General features: G+C 50.7%; 1 protein-coding gene across 3 annotated transcripts in view; it reads right to left on the reverse strand.

Annotated features, from left to right (window-relative positions):
* Positions 1 to 206: 206 nt before the first annotated feature.
* Positions 207 to 12,486, reverse strand: part of FIG4 (FIG4 phosphoinositide 5-phosphatase) — a 72,462-nt gene continuing 60,182 nt past the window's right edge. For 2 of the 3 annotated variants that reach the window (XM_037012251.2, XM_073220805.1), the window contains exons 20-23: positions 11,768 to 11,963; positions 10,614 to 10,696; positions 7,744 to 7,830; positions 207 to 560 (exon numbers count right to left, since the gene is read on the reverse strand). In XM_037012251.2, the coding sequence (XP_036868146.1) occupies positions 383 to 560; positions 7,744 to 7,830; positions 10,614 to 10,696; positions 11,768 to 11,963 (544 nt within the window). In that variant the 3' untranslated portion in view covers positions 207 to 382. Of the gene's footprint in view, positions 561 to 7,743; positions 7,831 to 10,613; positions 10,697 to 11,767; positions 11,964 to 12,486 lie in introns of those variants that run through there. The other variant, XR_005059698.2, reaches the window with a different exon arrangement.

Below are 12,486 nucleotides of genomic sequence, written 5' to 3' on the forward strand. Positions count from 1 at the left end.
GAAAAACACCCTGACTTCACTTTGTACAAGCGGAGTTTTTTGGCTTGTTCATTTACTGTTACTCTCCCAGACCTGCCATTGTGCCTGGCACACAGCAGGTGCTCAATGAATACCTGTTAAGGTGATTTCTTAAGTATGATGGTGTACTATATTGGCCACATTTCTAAAACAATGTATTTGTAAAAGAAAGCAATGACAGCAAAATACTCAGTCATTTCTTTATTACTATAATTTGTAATTCACCAGTTAGAAAAAGAGGAAAAACTTTCCGATGTCAGGACCCGCTGGGAAATTACCTTTTTAGGAAGGGGCAAACAGATCACAACATGAGCAAACTGGCGATGTCAGCCCCGCTGGGGCCGCCACGGCCCCCTGCACCTGTTCACAGGTAGCGGTTTCTGATGTATTCTCGGTACATGGAGGTGTCTTCTTTCCCGAGGGGCTGCATGATACCATAACTGGCCTGGATGTGGGCTTGGAAGATCTCTGTAGATTTTCTGTCAACTCTTGGAGGTTGAACTTCATAGATGTTGTCTTGCGAGAAAGCCGAGATGGGTGTTCTATAAGAAAGAAGACAGGGCCACAGTAAAGAAAGCAAAGGGCCAGCAGGGAGCTGGGGTCTGCTGGCACCGAGAGCTGCTGCCCTTGGGCGCCCTTGGGCGCACGGGCTGAGTAGTAACAAGAGGTCCTCCTCTGCTGGCTTCCTCCCTTGCCTGGAGGACAGACGGTCCAGCTTCGGCCCAGGCAGCCTTCCCTGAAGCACAGGCTGGGTGGGCACCCCTCCTCTGTCCCTGGGCACTCTCCTGTCTGTATACCCAGACGCCTGCCCCCTGGACTGCAGCAACTTTAGGTGGGGGCTCGTGGCACACGGTGGGCACTCAGCAGTGTTTGCACACTGACTTTGCAACTTCACTGAATTCGCTTCTTAGTTCTACGTTACTGGTGTTTTTCAGGAAGATGTATTAGGAATCTAGTACACTAGGTAGGGGGGCACTAATCATTCTTCCCTTACATGCTGAGGAGGAGCAAATGAGCTCATGTGTGTAAAGTGCTCACTCAGCACAGCGCCTTGCACGCTGAAGTCTAGTAAACGGGAACTGCTGTGAAGTCACCAGTACGTAACCCTGAGACCCCGAGCACTCTGATGACCAAACGGCCCTTGGCCAGTTGAAGCTCATCTGCCGGAACAGCTTTGCCTGAACTGACAGTTCTCACTCTGCTTCTCGTGAGTATTGACGTCTTTAATTAGGAGACGAGGCCGCAGATCACAGGGAATGTCTTCGTGAGGTGTAGTGCCATCTCGCCATGCTGACACCCCCAAAACTCCGAATTCTGAAACATGTCTGGCCTTAGGCTTTTGGTGAGGGATTTGGTCTGCAACAGGCAGCTCCCTTTTCCTGGGGGTAATTTGAAAAACTCCTATGGAGAACCTGTGGTCTAAAGAGACCAAAATGCACCTGAAATGCTAAGTGAAATCCTATTTGTGGTCAACCAGCGGCAGTGAACGTCTTCAAGCAAGAGCTGTCCTTCAAGCGACACACACCACTAGCCCCACAGCGGGAAGGCGCGATCCAGCACCCCAGCGCTAGGCGACGAGCATCGTACTAGACCCAGCGCTCGCTCCCTAACGAGGGGATGCTTGATCTACCCACAGTTTACATTTCCAAGGTGGGAGAGAAATGTAAGAACCTCCAAGACCCTCACGGGGGCTGCTGGCCGGCATGTCTCCGAGGCCCTGGGAGGACGGGGCTGCCTCGGGGCTCTTCAGTCCGGCAGGGATACTCGTGTCGCAGCTTAGCTGGCACCTGTTTCTGGATGAAAGGCCCAGCGTTCGACACTGAATGGCGTGGAGACCCTGAGGCTGCCGTAACTCGCCCAGCAGAGAGCTCCGCGGAGGGCAGGGCCCCGGGTTTCTCTCCTGGCCGGGAAGAGGCGACGCCCTTACTCGCCAGCAACTCCTCGTGACCCCAAAGGCCTGAGGCCTACTGCCCCGAGCCAAATGCTGTGAGTGTTTCTGTGAATGGTACAAATCCTCAGGCTCACTTCTTCTCACCTATAAAGCCTCGCTGTACCTTTGAGAAGAGCGCTGTGGTTCCCCTCAAGGAACGTCACGGTCTTATTTAGAAAAATGTATTTGCTTGTTCACTTGTGGGCTGCTTGACCGTTACTGCTCGGTGCGCTCCAACGCCGAGGACGCAACGGCAGCCCAGGCTGCAGTTCCACCCACGGAAGGGGACCCGCTGGGCAGAGATGCGTCAGACGCACCGCATGTTTCTAGAGAACATCCTTACTGCGGCCTTTTTGTGCTCTTTCTTAAAGTGGTACCACTGGCTCAGTTATAACATGACCGTGTCTGATGACAAACACACTTGGATGCAGAACTCATGTTTGAGCCCCTTCTAAAGTCCAATTCCTATCGAGGCTTTTTCTCTAACATGTAATGAATGCCTAGCAAACATAGGCTGGTTTCAAATAAAATATTTAATTAGTCAGACTGAAATGTCTCTGATTTTAGTAATGTCCTGATTATTTGTGAAAAACTAGACAATATTTGTATGATTTCAATCCCTGTATATATGTGAGATCTTTCCGGATGTTAAAACCTTCTTTTTCTATGACTCGCGTCTGGGCATCCACCAACCCCAGCTGGCATTTCCAGAGACTTTAGTGATGGTTCCAGCCACAGAATATATTTATTTCCTTTCCCAGGGAGCCCGTCTGGTGCTGCCGCAAGCCCACCTCTCCTCCCAGGGCGGCTGTTTTCACAGTGCCAAATGCTCCTTCGCTGGTTACGACTGTTGCAGAATCCAAAGAACATCACAGGCAGACAGGACCCTACGGAAGCCGTGACCGACCCTCTGTCTGCAGAGGACGGTCCCGTCAGGGCTCCTCAGGTTGCTGCCTGTACTTCCTGGGGAGACCGGGGTGGGGGGTGGGGGGGGAAGGGGCAGGTCAGAACTGATCGGATGCCCTGGCCTCAGCGCGGTGCACCTCGACCGATGCCTCTGGGGCACTTGCCCTGGACATTATTCTTGCCTTTCTGTAGGATCTATAATTTCTATTAGGAGGAGGAGTCCTCATCACCCTGCTGGCAGAGGGCCCATGACACACACCGCCATGAAATGATTTGCTGGCCTGTGATGTTGCGTAAGGCTTCCTTCTAGCCCTTGATGCTGCTCAGGGCCTGTGGCCCCAGTTCATGGAGGCTGTCCCGACGGGTTTTGTGGTGGTCCATTGCTGCTTCTCAGTCCCTTTATTAGGCTGCTTGTATCTTTCCAACAAGGAACTCCTACACTGAAGCCTAGTCATGAATCTATCCTACCAAGATCGTGCAGTGAGAATACACTTGCTTCTTCCTGTTAAAAAGCCGAGATAATGTGCCTACTACCCATAGTCTGCGTGTAAGTACACAACTAAGTCCAAGATGTGCCTCCCAAGCTACCCCCTAAGCAGCAGCCATTAGCCACAAGTGGCTATTTAAAGGTACATTAAAATCAAATAAAAGTTAAAGTAAGTCAGCAGCACCGGCCACATTCCGTGTGCGGTGAGGGGCACTGGAGGGGGCAACAGAGACAGAGCATCCCCGTCACACAGAAAGTCCCATTTGACAGACTCTTTGAGGACCTCTTCCTTGTAATCTCTTCCCCAGAGACCCTGGGTGATTGTGCGTCTTTCCAGGCGCCCGCTGCTCTCACCCAGCGCGTCCCTGCGAGGCGTGCTTCACTCCTCATCTTTCCTTCGCGTTTACATGCTCGCGAGGACGCGGACTCCAGTACCCACTGGCCCGGGTCTTCAGGGAGGCTCGTGGGCTTCATCGCTGTCCAGGCTCCCCGGGACGGACAACTGGGTGAGCGGCCCAGTGGCCATCTGACCCGCTGCCGAGGCAACACCTGTGGAACCTGGCTGGTCACTGCCTCCAAACGGAAGATGTCGTAAGGCTCAGACTCCCAGGCCCTGGCCCTCTGTACTGAACAGGAACCTCTAGCAATAAGGTCCTGAATTCTGTATTTTGTATCCCTATTAAAAAACAGTTACAATGCTAATTATGTTTTTAATATAAAAAACCATAAAACATGGCCTATGTTAGTATTAACTAAATAAAACTATATGTACAGGTAATTGAAAGAGTAACCAGAAGTCTGAACTGAAAACGGAATGCCTCCTGTTACCTATTTAACCATTTCTGGGGACACTCTGCTTGCTCCCAATTTTTAATGCTGTTTTCTGTTTGCTTGGGGACTTACAGCTCAATATGCTTCCCAAGGTGTTCTGGTATAACCAGAATCTGGAATCCATCGCTCCAGGAGAAATGAGCAGTTCAGCTGTGGAGGAGCAGATGCCCTTCTGTGCTGACATCCTTTATAGAACCACGAGGCCTGCTCTTTCCCCCGCTCCCCTGAGCAGGGGGCCCTGGAGCCATTAGATGGGGTGGAGCAGGGAGGGGCACCCTGTGGCAGCCCGGGGGGGTGGCTGAGCCCAAGTTGGTGGGGAAGGCACCCACACCTGGCAGGGGCAGGGTGAGGGGGGACCCAGAGGCATCCCCACGGGCCCACGGAGGGGGCTGAGGCCTGCGCAGGTGAGAGTGCACATGAAGGGCGGCGCAGGCGGTGCGTCAGAGTCTGAGCAGGGACAGGCAGGTGCGGGTACCCACGTGGAAAGGGGCTGGGGGCCAGGGGGCGAGGGGGCATTCATGAGGGTGGGTGCCTGCAACGGGCGTCAGAGCCTGAATGCAGGGCGTCCGTGCTGCAGTGGTGATGGGAGGTGCTTATGAACGGGGGAGGGGGGGTTAACTGCACAAATGAAGGTAAGATGGGTAAGGGGGGCCAAGTCCCTCACTGTTGAAGGAGGGGGTCACCAACACGGAAGGGGAGAGAGGGGAATGGCCTCTGAGCGCCCCAGTTAGAGGTGTCAGCATGAACTGATACACACACGTATCTGTATGTAATTTATACGCATACACTTGCATAAACCTATGTATGTGAATGTATTTATATACATGTGCCTATGTATGTTTACCTATATTATGTAAATGTGTGCGTGTCTTCTACGTGGGCCTGGGAGCAGCGACAGCCTGTGGGGACACGCCTACTGCCCAGACCTTACACCTTGGCTTTGACACCACTTTGCACTGAAGAGAGGCAGGGATCCTTGGAGAAATGACTGATTTCAGGGCTTGGGCAGGCAAGGAACACGATGAGATTAGAACATCTTGTGCCAAAATCAAGGAAGTGTTCAAAGAATGATGAGGCCGTGTCCAGACAACACAGGAGTCAGGCTGAAGGGACTCAGATGAAATGTGGGACGATTCGAGCATCAAAAGAAATAATGACAGCAACAGATTATACTCCAATGAATAAAATAGGAAACCAAGACCTCATATGAAGAAAAATAAATGAAAAAAGTTAAAAGTTTGATGAAGAGAGATATTTACATAGTTTCAAAGTATCTCCCATAGTTAAAAGAAAAAAAAAGCAATTTCACAGGAAAAGCCCAGAGAATACCACTTTAATCAAGGAATTGAACTAAAGATCATTAGTAATGGGACCAAGTGCAACTGTGTGCCACCCTGTGGGACAGAATGACAAGGACCCACTGTGGCCTCTGTGACGCTCCTGACTGACCATTAGGTGCCTAGTTGCAGAGCTTGAATTTAAAGGTGCACACACACACACACACACAGAGCCCTTCTCCCCAACACCTACAACACTTGGGGGCAGTGCCATGACAGCACAACGCTGAGCTTAACCTGCAAACGCTCTGCAAAAACACACTCATGTTAGATTATTTACTCAGTAAGTGGAAAAGGTTGTCAAAAAACTCTAGGTCCACTTGGTTCTCACGTGCTAGGACTTGGAAAAGCAAACACTACTCTAAGAAAAGAATTTAAAAGTAGTAACTGCAAGATCATTATGGATCAAAGTAACACAATTTTGAGGAAAAGGGGAAAACATTCTTCTTTTATTTTGTATGCTATATTCATTTCATCATCTTCTCCTAAGTTGCCCCATACCATTTTAATGGATGATCAATTTGCATAATACAATTTGGTCCATAGAGTCTACTAACACATTTAAATACTTTCCTTCTTTGGCTGCATCTATTTCAATTCATATGGGAGCCCATACTTGCATATGCTAATTAGACGTAAGACAGAAAAAGTGTCTCTAAATTAATAGGAGTTTATATGGCTTTTTTAAAAAGGAAAAAAAGAAAACAATGGTGATGGGGAGAGAATGATGGGGTGAGTGCCCTGGAGGCTGTGGTGAAGGAGGAAGTGTCGGCTTGGCTTCCCTCCCCTAATTGGAGGCGCCGTCCGTCTCCCCTGTAGGTGTCCGTCTGTCTGGGCCAGTGGACCCAGATTCCCTGCACACTCAGCTACCGACCTTTTCTCACCCTATTTTCTTCTCCTAGGTGGTCTCATCCGTAACTGGCGGCCTTAGTCACCACCCACGTGCAGTCACAGCCCCAGGGGCTCGCTTCTGAGTCCCGGCTCGGCTGACCCAGCTGCCTCCCAAACAAGGCCCCTTGGGCGCTACTTTAAAGCAGAGCGGACTCCCCTGCAGTGCTCCTCGGCTCAGTACAGGCGGCTCTGAGAGGTCCGGACACACGCACACTCGACACCCATCAGCTAAATGAGTAAATGAATCCACTAATCAGCCAACCTGTTAGACAAATCAGAAAGCCCCCTGTGAAGGGCTCTCTTCCTCTCCCTCGTCCTGTCCGGCTCACCTAGTAGTCCCCAGATCCACCCCCTTCCCAGGCTCCCCCCAGCCGCCCTTCTCTGCACCCGCCTTTGCCTGGATTTTGGCAGTAGCCTCCTATCTATCAGTTGCGGACGTGCAGGTGCAGCACACAGAAAACTGAGGACTCAAGTCAACCCAATCCTTTGCTGAACAGGCTGACACAGTCGGTCTAAGGAAAGCGAAGAGACATTTACTAAACATCAACCATATGCCAGGCACCGGGGTGAGCTGCCCCGGACGCACTGCCCTCATTCAGTCTCCCCAGTGACCCGTTTTCTGGAGGGAGCCCGGTGGGTGCAGCATGACGGAGCCTCTCTGGGGCTGAGCCTCTGGGTGTTTGGTCCCAACAAAGCACAGTAACAGTGAACAGAAAGCCGGTGATACAGTGACGGCCACAGCTTACTGAGGACTTATCCCAGGCACGAGCTAAGCACTTCGCGTGCGTTATTTCACTGACTCCTACCACCCTCCCATGAAGTGGGCACTACTATTACCCCGTTCTGCAGATGATAAAACTGAGCCACACAAGACTTAGGTTACTTACTCAAGGGAAAAAATAAACAAAAACACAAGTAGTAGAGCTGTGATTCAGGATATGAGCCTAATTGTGTTTAAGGATTTACTAAACACTTGTTTAACCTGCAGCAAGTTATTAGGACTGGTGGGGCCATGCAGCTGGAAGAGGCGAGCGCCTCACTGCCCTCAGTGGTCCCGTGCTGAGCTGGAGGAGCCCGTCCCCAGGGCCGGAGCTCCTGCCAGCCCACCTCTACCCAGTGGAGGGTGGAGTTTACGGAGACACTTCCGCTGACTCCAACCCCACCTCCAAAGGGTGCGTTTCAGGCACAGGCATGGCTAGTTTTCCATGGATAAGGTACCAGGAGGGGATGCGTTAGTGCTTATACAGTGGTGACAAGACTGAACATTATTCTTACAAAATCTTAAAGAAAAAAGGGACTGGCATGAACACAAGGCTTTTTTAAAGCCCTCATCAAGTACTTACAATTTTATAACTCCGTCCGGGCACCTGGAACAGAGCTGCCGGCTGCTCCTGTCCTGCTTATGCTGACTGTGGCCCAGCTGAACGAACCTACAAATCACAGTGGAGAGAAAGCAAGCTAAGGAACGTGCAGGAAGTTCAGGAGAGCTCACGACCCGGTCGGAGCTGAACCGGCCGCAGTGTGCTCATCTCAGACAAGTGCACAGGAGTCCCCCGCACAGCACAATACCCGGAAGGTGTCTGCTTTTAGGGTAGGCCTGTTAGAAGCGCAGGGGGAGGGAGTCTATTTAAAATGTTAAGTCATGACCGTGGCTATAACCTCAACTACCTGCTGAGCACCACTGAGCCCCACCCCTCAGAAAGGACTGGAACAGAACTCAGGGAACCGCCCCAGGGCAGCTCGGCAGCGAGGGGACACCTGCCATGGGCTGGGGGCCACCAGCTCTTTCTCAAGGGCACACCTGCCTACAGGGCGCCTGTGCTACGCGGATCCCTCTCCCCCAGGGACAGGCTTGTGGTTCTGTTCTGATGTCCTCTGGGAGGCTACAGGGCAGAATTAAAGAGCAGATTCCCTCTGCTTTTAATATTTAAAATATATTCTTGTGGTGACTATGGATTCTTTTATAATATGTTTTACTAGCTTTTTTAAAGGTCAAGAAAAGTGCTGCAGAAACTACCACTCATTAGATCATCACAGTGATGCTGCAAAACATAGACACCTTACTTTTATCCAGCATTTACTTTTAGCAAACCAACATTTTTTATTCATTTTTGGGGAAGAATGTCACATAGTATCTAATCTCCATATGGACTTTTAAACTTCCCAAATCGTGTGTACAATCACTGTCAGAATTTAAAAATGAAAAAGATTTGGCAGAGGCTTTGAGGAAGTGGGAAACTTTTGAGCTGGTCAAGACAGCAAAGCAAAGACGCCCGAAAAGAGGAGGCAAAGAAAGGAACAGAGAGCAGGCTCTGCGGCCAGCAGCAGGCCGGGAATCCCCAGCGGGCCGGAGGCGGACGGGCCCTGCAGGAAAAATGGGCAGGCGGGCAGGCAGCTGGTCAAGGCTGCAGGGCTGCAGCAGGAGAGGGCACCTGCCTATGCAGGGAAGAACTGTACGGGTTCTCGCCCTGCCCTGAAGCTCTGTCCTCTGGATCTGAGGGGCCCTCGGGGACCCCCAGGCCTGGCGAGGGCAGGAGGGGTGACCGTCCTTGAACATTTCGGTCACCCTGGGCCCAACTCCCTCTCTCAGACACTGACAGACAGGTGGGGGGTGGTCCTACTGCCTGTTGTGTGCTTGCCCACCCACAGGGGCTCTGCACACACAGGGGAAGAGATGCCAGGACTCTCTTCGCCTCTTCCCCCAGGTGTGCGTCAGCAGCAGGGACAGGTGAGGACCGAGAATAAAGAGCACAGCGCTGCCTACAACCTGGAGAAGGCCTCTGGATAAGCCACCAAACGGCCCTTCCTGCGCTCCTAGCCCGTCAGGGGGTAATACTATGTCTTCAGTCTACTGCAGAGCTGCCTACAGGACAAACACGGTGAAGTGTTGTGCATGCCAGAGGGGGAGGTGTTGTTCTCCGGAATATCAAACACAGAATTTTATTCTGGGACAGGGAGCCTTCCCTGCCCTGCAGGCCTGCCCTCGCTTTCTTCTTAGATCCTCTCCGGGGATGCTGTGGCCGAGCAAGGCCGCGTCTCACTCTCTGAGAAGGGGGAGCTAGAAGCGGGCCTCGGAAGCGGTCTGAGCCGGACAGGCTAGAGGTGAACGTCACACCTGAAGCCGCAGACACTTTCCTTTTACTTTAATTTCAGTCCTTGAGCAACACACGCACACACTCTGGTAATTCGCTCAGAGTTCATTCTCCCAGACCACGCTGCTCACGAGGCCCATTTCAACTGCTCCAGATGCTGGGGCAGCTCCGACGGGTAAGCGAGTGCATGTCTGTGCCCAGGGCTGGGGAGGGTGCGCTGAGCTCTGCACGACTCCGGTGGCTTCTGCTAAGACAGTGGGCTGCCCTACCAGTGCTCCTGTAATCGGGAAATGCTGTACATTTCTGGTTTTTACATAGTACACAGCAGACTCCACCAGTCTTAAGTAAAAAGCTGACAATATCCAGTTTGACGGATTCTAAAAATGAAATACTTCCCTTGAAAAAGAACAGAAGCCGAGGGCTCATTTATACTTGAGCGTTCATGCAGCCAAACTGACACGAGTGCAGCGGGCGTGTGGGGGGCGGCACTGCCTGCAACAAGGAAGTCGTCTCAGTGCACGTGAGGCTCAAGGGCGTTTACAGGGGTCTTGGCAGGCTCCTGAGGATTTCTAGGCGAGGCATGCTCCTGAGAGTCACATAACACTGGACACAGACACACACACAAATTATGTGTATGATCTCAGGAAGTGCCTTTTGCTGGTTGTCTCCCAGTGAGAACCACCTGACAACAGGTCTGCCCCATTCTGGATCAACCCCCTTATTTCATGGCCTCCTTTCTCCTCCTCAGCCACCCCTCCACTGGCCCCCAGAGGGAAGGAGAATGCAAGGTCCTTGATCACCAAGAGCCCGGGTTCACTTTGAAAGAAGGCACCTGACCTGAGGGTTTGTCGATGCGGGAATGCGGAAGCGCACCTCCCTGGGCAGCCTGCATGTGGGCAGGGGCACCACGGGCTCCTCACAGACGTCCACCCCAGGGGCAGCAGGCCCTCCGAGGATGAACCCATGGGGAGTTTGTTCTCCTGGACACCACAACTGTATTGCAAGCGGAATTCATTTCCTTCTGTATTATTGACTATTCTCACTTTGTAAAACGTAACCAGAAATGTTATTGTAATAATACATTTGCATTTTTCCTTTATCTCTATATGAAAGTAGTTTACCTTGAATAAATGGAGAGATCTTCTTCTGAGAGGCCATCTGAGAGGTTAATTCCATAAACCTCTTTCATCGGCTGGACCACATTCTGGTGTTAAGAAAAAAGGAACCAGGAAGAATTTTTAGACATCTAGCATATTAATTATTTCCAAAGATGAAGAAAATGAACCTGTGAATTTTTCTGCAAAAGCAATCACAATGTTCTTCAATGTATTTATTAAGCATATCAGTTAATGATTTTTTAAAAATCTGATTTCATTTCCACTAAATAGTTATTTTAAGGTAAAAAACTGTTAAAAGAATTACTAGTTACTTCTTACTACCCATGCCAGTGTACCGACACCAAAGGAGAAGGCGCTCCTCAGAGTATCAAACACAGAGCTTTATTTCAGGACACAGATTCCTTTTTTACTAGTAGTGCAAGAGTTGGCAGACGTTTTTCTGCAAACGGCCAGGGAGTGAATATTTTAGGTTCTCGGGGTCATGCCCTTCACTCTGTGGGTACAGTGCAAAAGCAGCCACAGATAATATGTAAACACACAGGCAGGGCTGGGTTCCGACAGAACTTCATTTGCAGAAACAGGCAGCAGGCAGGATCTTGCCACTCCGATGGTTTGCCGACTCCTGGAATAATGGGTTCGGTTCTTGTATCATCACATTCTATTTGTCACACCTACATCTGATGACATCTGGCTACTTCTGGAAACAATTCCCCCACAGCTAGATTTGGTTCTTTTACTGTTTACTTCCCTTTTATTTTGCTAAACTGGGAATGTAAATTAAACAGGATGAATTTCCCGCCGGGGCTACGCAGACAGGCCGAGGTCCAAACTGCCCACTCCAACCACATGTCAAGAGAGGGATAAACAGAGCCGGAGTAGATGACCTTCCACAAAGGGGCAGGAGTCTTTAAAAAATTCTAAAGTGCTAGGAAATTCACTATTACAGGTGGCAGCAAAGTCACCACTCTCATTTCTAAATGAAACCATTTGAAGTTATGTCTATGCTGAGCGTGTTCACCTCTGCAGGGCCTCGAACACATGAGGACGGCGCGCGACAGTGCGCGGGCGACGGCCTGTCCCCACACTCCACCACGGCTGCAGGCGGCATGGGCCACCTCCCCCAGAGCCCCATGCGGGCCCCCCACGCCCTCCCGCACCTCGGCCACCCGGGCGCCGTCTCCCGCGTCGCCCGTCTTCACCGGCGTGGAGCGCTGGGACGCAGGGCCCTCCTCCTCGCGGTCGGTCCCCGAGTCGTCCTCCGAGCTGCTGGACACAGCCTCCTCGCTGGGCGGCGGCGGGGCGCTGGCCGCTGTTTTCCGCTGTAAAACCGCTTCTTCTCTGTTGCTTTTGTTCCTTTGAAATGGGAGCATGGGCGTGAAATATCTTTAAACTGAACCCTCAACTCTCAGTGTGTATCACGCTGTCTAAGACCTTAGTCCCACTGAAGTGTAAGAAATGGACTGTGAGAAACCTGTTTCTGAGTTCAAGTTGTGCTACAGAGAAACCTCTATATTTTATCATGTACCTATACTGACCTTATATGGATTTAAACCCTGTTACATATTCATAAAATAAACCGGTTATGAGCATGTAAACCAGGGAAGACGAGTCTCGCCACTTGGTCGCTATGCCTTCCTTTGGTAACTGAGATCAGTATTTTCAAAGTTCATGTCACAGTAACAGAAGTGTTTGAGATATTAGTAAAATTATCTATAACTAATAAAAGCATCAAGAGGCCAACAGCCAAATCCATGTATATTTCCTTCCCTCTAATGATTTTTATCAATCACAGTGTCAGCTGATTATTTATACCAAAGGAATGAGTAACTGCTGGACATAAACTGAATTTTAAAATTCACTGTATTATTAGTAAATA

Source organism: Manis javanica, chromosome 13, assembly GCF_040802235.1.
Source record: "Manis javanica isolate MJ-LG chromosome 13, MJ_LKY, whole genome shotgun sequence".
Classification (NCBI taxonomy): domain Eukaryota; kingdom Metazoa; phylum Chordata; class Mammalia; order Pholidota; family Manidae; genus Manis; species Manis javanica.